Source organism: Hipposideros armiger, unplaced genomic scaffold (assembly GCF_001890085.2).
Source record: "Hipposideros armiger isolate ML-2016 unplaced genomic scaffold, ASM189008v1 scaffold_31, whole genome shotgun sequence".
Classification (NCBI taxonomy): Eukaryota; Metazoa; Chordata; class Mammalia; order Chiroptera; family Hipposideridae; genus Hipposideros; species Hipposideros armiger.
Window position 1 is genome coordinate 3,441,870 of NW_017731381.1, and position 8,822 is coordinate 3,450,691.

At 46.3% G+C, this 8,822-nt stretch overlaps 1 protein-coding gene across 2 annotated transcripts in view; it reads left to right on the forward strand.

Moving 5' to 3' along the window:
- Positions 1–8,766, forward strand: part of IFT52 (intraflagellar transport 52) — a 49,394-nt gene extending 40,628 nt beyond the window's left edge. For both annotated transcript variants that reach the window (XM_019637033.1, XM_019637032.1), the window contains exons 11-13: positions 2,948–3,102; positions 7,384–7,471; positions 8,476–8,766. In XM_019637033.1, the coding sequence (XP_019492578.1) occupies positions 2,948–3,102; positions 7,384–7,471; positions 8,476–8,625 (393 nt within the window). In that variant the 3' untranslated portion in view covers positions 8,626–8,766. The remainder of the gene's footprint in view (positions 1–2,947; positions 3,103–7,383; positions 7,472–8,475) is intronic.
- The last annotated feature ends 56 nt before the right edge of the window (positions 8,767–8,822 follow it).

Consider the following 8,822-nt stretch of genomic DNA (forward strand, 5'->3'; position numbering starts at 1 on the left):
AAAGAAAATTGTAGCTCAGTATTCAAAAGGATTTACATAACAAGTTTTAACCTCAACATCTGCTAGGAAGTCGTGAAAACGAGTGGTGTGGGGCGTACTCGTATGTTTCTGTGTGGACACCGAAGGTCTTGATGGTTGTCTGAACGAGGAGTTTGTAGCAGGCCTCTGTGCAGAGATATGAATCAGCCCTGGCCCTGGAGATTGCCGGGCCCATTGCTGATCTCCGCACACCGATCTCCAACCAGCTCTCCGAGGTCCAGGGGTTCCCTCAGGTGGAGGCAGAGTCCGCCAGGAAAAAGACACGTGGAGACACAAGAGAGCTTTCAAGAAGTGTCTCACTTTATTTTTACAGCATGTCCCTTTTATACTGGGCAGTTGACTATTTACATCATTGAGCTGTTTTTCCCAGAGTTGTTTTTCCAAATTTAAACCTTTACCCATTAGGAAATCGTTTTCTACATAGTTTCAATGTTCCTTCCTTCCCAGGGTCTATTTTCCTTAGGAGTTTGTTTTTCTCAGAGTTTTACTTCCTCACAATGTTTCTGTTACAGGGTACATCCGGATCTGTTCTATACTAATGACTAACTTATCCTAACTATGTTTCAATTTCTACCAATAATGGCCAGAGCTGAGTTCCTGCCTTGGCACTTAAAGGATGTTTGCTACTTAGCAATTATTTCAAACACTACTGGCTAAACAGGATCTTAAGAATTATAAGGTGTATAGCTTGTCTATCACTAAGAAACTAACCTCAAAACAGAATTATCGCAATATGTCTAAAACTCATTTATTCAGTTAAGATAAAGTAAACAACCAATATAAGAAGGGGTGTCAGATCTTCATCCTACTGGGGGCATCCACAAGGGAATTTAAAAATTTTTCAAGATGTAAAGCAGTATCTGTTTCTCAGTCAGAGCTTCAGAATTTGTCACAATAGCAGTGCACTTGGCCATGTCAAACACTGAGGCGCAGCCGACTCCCAACATCCGTGCTGTGTTCTGGGTGTTGTGCCACAGCCTGAGCCCTTGTTACCACTCTCAACCCACTGTCCCATTAGAGGGCAGAAGCCTCTGAAACAGCTCAATATTACAGGGAAGAGCAGTTACTTGTTTATCCTCCCTTGTTTCTGGTCTATGAAAGAGTTTGAGGATTGAGGGGGGTTTTAGTCCCCGGGATATGGAAAAAAGCGAGCCTGTTTGTCTGACTTCTTATTTCTGTGATGCTCAGGCATGCCTCCTCAAGTGCTGGCACCAGGGAATGTGGAACAGTATGGTGCAGGTGACTTCAGACAACTGCCTTTTAAACTACTGAGTTGACCTTGTTAGAGGTCAAGGCTAAATGCAGTTCAAAGGGCAATTAGGATAAAGTTCTTGTTGCCAGCATGCATTTATTTACATTTAAATGCATTGTTTGAATAGGTAATGCATTCACATAGTTTGGAATTTAGAAGCATGTCCAGTGAAGAGCATGCCTTCTCTCTTTCCCCAGCCACTTCGACCCCCTCCCCAGTGATAGCAATCTTAGCAGTTTCTCATATGTTCTTCCAGAGATATCTTTTTTTAAAAATTTTTTATTGGGGAACAGTCATGTCATTAGTTGCACGTTGCTTTCATGCTACAGTGGCATACTTGACTCTTAGGGAGGGCTCAGCTCACAGTGGCCCATGTGGGGATCGAACCAGCAACCTTGGTGTTATCAGCACCACACTCTAACCAACTGTGCTAACCGGTTACCCCCAGAGATATCTTGTACATATATAAACAAATACATATGTGTACCCTCTACTACCCCTTGTTTTAAACAAATGCTACTACTATATACAGTGTATGTATACACTGTCCAGAACGTTTTTAAAATTACCAATGTTCCCTGGAGATGTTTCCATATTTATGCATAGAGAGCTTTAGATGTGTTTTGTTCTAGTTTTTAAGCCTGCGTTTTCCACTGTTTGTACTGTAGTATATTTAGCCAGTCTCCCACTGATGGGACATGTAGGTCTTCTTGGTCTTTTACTGTTACCAACACACAGCACGTGTCATCATTAAGGGCTCAGCAGTGCGGAAGGCATGTCCGTGGCTGGTGAGAAGGCTGGGATCTAGGGTCCAAGTGTAGGGCTTGTCTGTGCTGGAGTCACAGAGGTTCATACATGGAACAGGAGAGACTGCAGAGTGTATGGCCCACGTCCTCGTAGGTGGGTAGATGTGGGAGCGGGAGCTATTGGGACTTTGTTTTGTGATGGCTTCTATTTTCTCACTGACGTAGAAAATCAAGCCATCAGCTAAAATTAAGAAAGGAAAAATCGTTTTCCATGGTCAGAGTGACAAAAGGAAAGTATTGCCTAGGAGAGTGGGTAAGTGGATGGACTAGGGCAGGGGTCGGCAACCTTTGAGATGGAAGAGCCAATCCTGTCCCTCACGACAATTAAAAAATCATTCGAGAGCCGTAAAACAAATGAAATCACCATTATGTGAATAATATCCTTTAAAAATTTTATAAATGAAACTATGAGTTTTATTTTCATTTTCAATTTTACTTCAGAGCCACATGTACGTACGTACCTGAGAGCCACATGTGGCTTGCGAGCCGCAGTTTGCCGACCCCTGGATTAGGGGAATACAGTTGATTGCTTGCTGAGCACTCAAGATCAGTGAAATTAAGAGCACCCAGTCAGCGCGGTGGTGTGTTTCTCCGGCTGTGTTCAGCCTGTGAATACCGGCACGTGTAAATGGAGTTGGATTTAGCCTGCATTGGGGTTCAGCCAAGTAACTCCTGTTCCTCTTTCTATATAAAGGGGCTTATTTAAGATTTAGTTGTCAGGGATCATGAATAGCGAAATCTCTTGGCAAGAGAGTATAAATATTGCACATTTAGACCTGAGACATTGGAGGCTTGACAGATTAAATTCTTGTTCCTGCCCTGCTGAAAGGAACCCTCTTGTTGCTTTCAGATTTCCGACTACATGATGCTACCCGACATGGCCACCCTGTCCGAGCGGCTTCGAGTGTGTCTCCAGGAGGGTGATGAGAACCCACGGGACTTTACTACCCTCTTCGATCTATCCATATACCAGCTGGATACCACCTCCCTCCCCAAGGTCATCAAGTCAGTACCTGTGGCGCTGAGCTGCACTGGACTGCGTTCTGAGGGTTTGGTTTGAAAAGGAGCCTGGGGACTGGAGTTAGGGTCACGGCCAGTGCGGTAACGCAAAACATGTTCTCAGGTCTGACGGGGCCGACAGAGAGCTGGGATATTGGGCTGGAGGTGTTGACGCCCAGGAAACTGTCAGCTGTTGTTAGCCCTTCCTGTATGCCAGGCCTGTATGAGGCTTTTTAGGGTGACCAATTTGTTCCGGTTTGCCTGGACTTGCCTAGTTTTAGCACAGAGAGCTCTTCGTCCCAGGCATCCCCTCCATAAACCAAGGTAGTTAGTCTCCTTATAAGCTCTCCACGTCGTCACTTCAGTTAATAATACTCTCAGTAGTCCTCTGAATTACCTCATTTCCAGCTGAGGAAACTAAGGCTTAAAGAGAGTCAGGTGTCTTCCCAGGGTGGCAGCAGGGATTCAAGCCAGGGCTCTACCCTGTTTTATCGCCTGCTTGTTGTTGTCGTTCATTCCCTAATACAGGGGCAGCGACTAACATTTTTGAGCATTTTTGGCCTGGCACAGAATCTACATCTGAATTAGCCAAAGGCTGAAGGAGCAGCTACAGACAATTGTCTAACTTCCTACCCCTTATACTTATGTTCAAGTTCAACAAATACTTACAGAGCTCCTACCATGCAAAGCACTATACCTAAATTGTATGGTTTTATGGAGGAGACAGACGGAAGCCATGATACAAGGTTCTTATAGTAATGCTAAATGTGAAATATAGAACTCTAGGCCACGGGCATAATGATGAAAGAGAATTTGATTCTGACTGGGGTGAGCACGGAAGGCTTTATGAAAGAGGGGTCCTTTTAGCCAGGCATTGATTATTTCAGCAAACATTTTTTGGTGGCCTTGCGTCTGCTTGGCACTATCCTGGGTACTGTGCTTTAAGGGGTCAGAAGGATGTCAGGACATGGTGGGGGTGATGGGTGGGAGAGAGCATTGGGCAGCAGTGTAGCTTATGTGAGCACTGCCCCAGACATTCACACGTGCAGGTGTGTCCAGGCAAGAAACATTATTCCTAAGCCCTTTGGACTGTGCTTAGCCTTGACTTCTAACAAGGTCAACTTGGTAGTTTAAAAATCCGTCCTCTGAAGTCACCTGCCACATACTGTTCCACATTCCCTAGTGCCAGCAGTTGAGGAGACGTGCCTGAGCATCACAGAAATAAGAAGTCAAGACAAAGAGCCTGAGGCTCAGGGCGAGGGTCGGATTTGTGAATGGGGTACCAGTAAGGACCTCTAGAGGAAGGACGTGACTGAATCTGCTTTCCAAAACCAACCAAAAACAAGTTCTTTTAGCAGTTTGTACAATTCATTGGGGTAAAGGAAAAGTAGAGGGGAAGAAACCAGTTAAGAGGCTGTTACAGCAGAGCAGAGAGGTGGAAAGGTGGAGCTAGTCAGTGTGTGTGGCTGTGACTTCGAGAGATGTTTGGGGAGAAAGAATCACAAGACCTGGGCCATGGGTGGCTGTGATGGACGTGGCAGAGACTGTTCTCCCTTGGGGGATCTGGGCAACTGGCAGGAAGAATGCAGGACAAGGACAGAGAAATGAGTTCAGTTCCAGGCACTCCCAAGCTCATGGCCAAGAGGGTTCCCTGTGAAGGTGTGCAGGTGGAAATACTAGTGTAGACACGAAGGGGTCTAGATAAGGCGGTTGGGGCAACTGCGACAAACTGGAGACACCCAGGAACAGCAGCATGAGAGCGAGAATTGGGCTCAAGTCAAGACCTCACAGCTCCCGGTGCTTGAGAGGCAGAAGAGGAGGGCCTGTGACAAGCTGGGGAAAGGCAGCTAGAGGGGCAGGACGGCGCCTGTGGACAGCAGCGTCCCTGGCAGCCCCGCGAGGAGGAAATACCATGGAAGTGGGGAGGTCCAGAGATGGGCCACAGGCTCCTCTGCAGGCAGGGCTGTCCTCAGAATAATGAAGACACATCAGGCTGCTCCACTGGCCAGTTACAGTCAACCAGCTCCTGCTGTTGCAGCCTGCTTCTCTCCGATGTGGTTTAGACCAGGCCACCATGACTGCTGTGCAATGTTGAATGAGGACTTGATTGGCACTGTCTACTATTTCAGTGTCAACAGGGTCCAGCAGTGGAAGCTTCAGAGGCTCGGATGGCTGTCTTAATCATACTTGTCTTCATACTATACCAAAGGGCAGTAGTTCCTGGCTTGCAGTTTCTATATGTTGCTCTGAGGTCATTTTTATTTGCTAGTAATGGTTTTTGAATGCAGTTTCTCTTTTCTGAGTAACATTCAGTTGGTCTTTAAATATTTCTGTCATCGATAACGTGTTGCTCTGAAGTAACTTCATCTGTGCGTCAGTGTTTACCAATGCCCATGGGCTGTGAGGTCGAGACAAGCGGCGTGGAGTTCCTGCCCTCAAGCTCATGGTCCGGTGGGCTGGGGACTGAGACATGGGGTGGTGAAAATGCAGTGTCAGCGGTCGGGCCACAGTGTTCTGATCATGCATAGCTCAGCCCCATTTCACAGACTTGTATTCAGCATTGGCATTTCCCTCTTTCCTTTCCCCGTACAGATCAGCTTTCTGAATTTGGCTTTGCTTGGTGGTAAGGTTAGCTTCTCCACCCTTCTCTACCCCCATCAATTACATGTTGGCTACTAGGAGGAGGAAGATATGGGCAGGTGGTGAACTGAATGGACAAAGGGAAGACTTAATGGAATTTATATGATTATTAACTAACACAGGGCTTCAACACAGTCAGCTCCATTTGGGGACAGAAAGCAGAAAATAACAGCTGGGATGGCCGAGGCCAGGACCCGGCCACAGGATTCTTTTTATGTGTGTTCAGTGGTGGGACCTTTAGCTTAGAACTGCCCCTGATAACATTCTGCTTTCTAGGTAGATGGAGTCATGGGGCTTCTGGGTGGCAGGGATTGGCCAGTCTCAGTTCTAATTTTGCCTTTGTCATTTCTAAACCATGTGACCTTGGAAAGCTATGTCATTTCTACACCTGTTTCCTCCTGCATACGAGATTATACCCACCTTCCAGGGTTGTTTTGAGGATTCAATGAAATAAATGTAAGTGCCTCGCACAGAGACAGGCACAATTCGTGGCATGTAGTAGGTGCTCAGTAAAAGTCATTTCTCTTCCCTCCATGAGGATCTTCTGCTCATTGTTAGGAAGGAGTCTCCCCAGGCACCTGGGATAGTGGAGAAGGTAACGGCCCTGAGATCAGCCTTTCTGCAGGCACAGACCTCTCCAATCACTCTTACATAGAAGCAGACGTGAACTTTGTCCACACCCATGGGCATTTGCTTATTTATCTTAATTCCGACAGGCCACAAATGCATATACAGTTTCAGTTGGGTGAGTGTAGTTTAATTTGCCATTCCCAGAAGAGCTCAACCAGCTTCCAGCTTCCACAATTACATACAATACAAAAAGATAAGTGCGTGAGAAGATGCAGGCACAGGGAAAGGCACAATCAAGCAATAACCCAGGGGTAGGATCAGCACTTGACCCTGTACACGCATTCCCACGGCTCCCCCTCCGCTGTCCTGTGAGAATGCCTAGCTCTGGGCTCTGCCTGGGACACTTTTGAAGGTATCTGCCAGACTTTGCTCGCCTTTCACTCCCAGCTTCTCCGAGAAGCCGTCCTCCCTGCCCCTTCCTTGTCTCTACGCCTGCTCCTGATTTGTTTTCCTTCATAATGCTCACTAACGCCGGGCATCCTGGATTCTGCTTATTGTGTGTCTCTCCTCCCCTGGAATGTAAGTCCCACGAGGGCCTATCTTGGTCCCTTTTTCCACTGCTGCTGTACTGCTGGGGAATAAAACTTCTTGGTACATAGTACATCCTCAGTAAATATTTGTTGATTGAGTAAGCATACAGAAGTGTATACAGTACAGAGTCTGTCTGCTCAGCTGCCAGAAGTAGACTTCAGGTTGGACTCCTGGCTTTTGATGGTGAAAACAGATAAGGAAACAGTGAGTTCAAAGAGTCACAGTGTTCACTGGGTAAAAATAAAGTCTACTTAGGAGCAGCCTGACATGAAACTTGAAAGCACTTTCCCTTTCAGTTCTCGATAAAGTCATTCTGTATGATACTGTAGAGAAGGTTCATGGAAGGGTCATTACATATAACAACACATTTTGGGGGTTTTCTTCAAAAGTGCTGAACCACCTGTATGATGGAGAAGAGCCCAGTGTGACCAGTTATGTGTTCTCTGCAGTGTCTCATCTCGCTCCCTGCTTTTCTTATTAACACAGAGCTCATGAACAGCTAAATGTGAAGCATGAACCTCTGCAGCTCATCCAACCTCAGTTTGAGACGCCGCTGCCAGCCCTTCAGCCAGCGGTGAGTGGGTGTGCTTGGGGGATCCCGCTGCAGAACCCCACTGTTTGTCCTTCCCTCGCCAGCTGTGCTCCTCCTTTGAATCCTTCCAGTGCCATTTGTGCCACTTGTCATGGAGGCACGTTTCTTGGTTCTAAATGTGCACAGAGACCAAGCCTATTTGCATTCCACAGGGACTTCCATTTGGTGTCCTTCCCAGCTGAGAAATCAGGGGTGTGGACTTTCCTGGCTATGAAACATTTCCCAGCTTGTGGGATTGGAAAGCATATATGAGAATTCCTGGGTAAAGAGGAGGAAAAACCTGGTGCTGCAGCTCTCCAGGCAAGAGGCACTCGGATTTAGAGCACAGTTCTAACAGCCCAGGGGATTGTCATGTGTATATAGGTGTTTTCAATATTCCAGTCCAGCATTAACTCGTCTTCAGAATTATCCTACCACTTTCTGGAATATTATGAGCCAGTTGGCTTCATCTTGGTAGCTTGAAACTGGTGGAAGGATTTACATCACAGAAAACGACAAATGCTGCAGATCAGGCCTTTTGTTTTTATTGTTTTGAGAACTGGTAGTTAAACATACATCAGCACACCACTGGTTCATACCTGTGTGTTCTGGCTCCAAGTTCATTGCATTCTACACTAATCTACATCTGCCTTCCCAATTTCTGTTCCTAAAGAGCTCATGATTAAATGAGAAATAAGCTGTACAATCAAATGTTCACCACAGATAAGTCTAACATGCCCCAGGCTTTGTCCTTGCACGAGTTCATGGGCACGGGTATGCCAGCTTGGTCAGCTTAGTGGTGTGGTTAGAGCTGGTTCTGCTTGGTTACCATGGGCTGGGTGTCTTCCTTGATATGATCTCATGGGTTAGGGCAGGAGGAGGTGATAGGTGTTAGGGGGGTTCACCCCAGGGAAGGGTTGCGATGGCCTCTCATTTCCCCTTCGTCTCATCACCGTCACTTACGACTCTGGATGCACTCTTTCATGAGAGACCTTATTTCCTTTTAGGTTTTTCCTCCCTCTTTCAGGGAATTGCCACCTCCTCCACTGGAGCTGTTTGACTTAGATGAGACGTTCTCCTCTGAGAAGGCACGGCTTGCCCAGATTACCAATAAGTGTAAGTTTGGCCACGTTTTCTACTATGAATTTTATTTATGAACTTCTGCGATTTGCCATGAGAGAAAGCTTAGCATTTGTTTAGGGAGAACAAAATACGAACGTGAGTATATAGTTATAATTTTCGTGTATTTCATGTAAATGATGGTGATGATTTTTCTCAAGGCCAGTTAGCTCAGTAAGTTAGCACATGGTGCTGAGAAACCATGGTCTCAGCTGTTGTTCAGCATCTTAGCTGT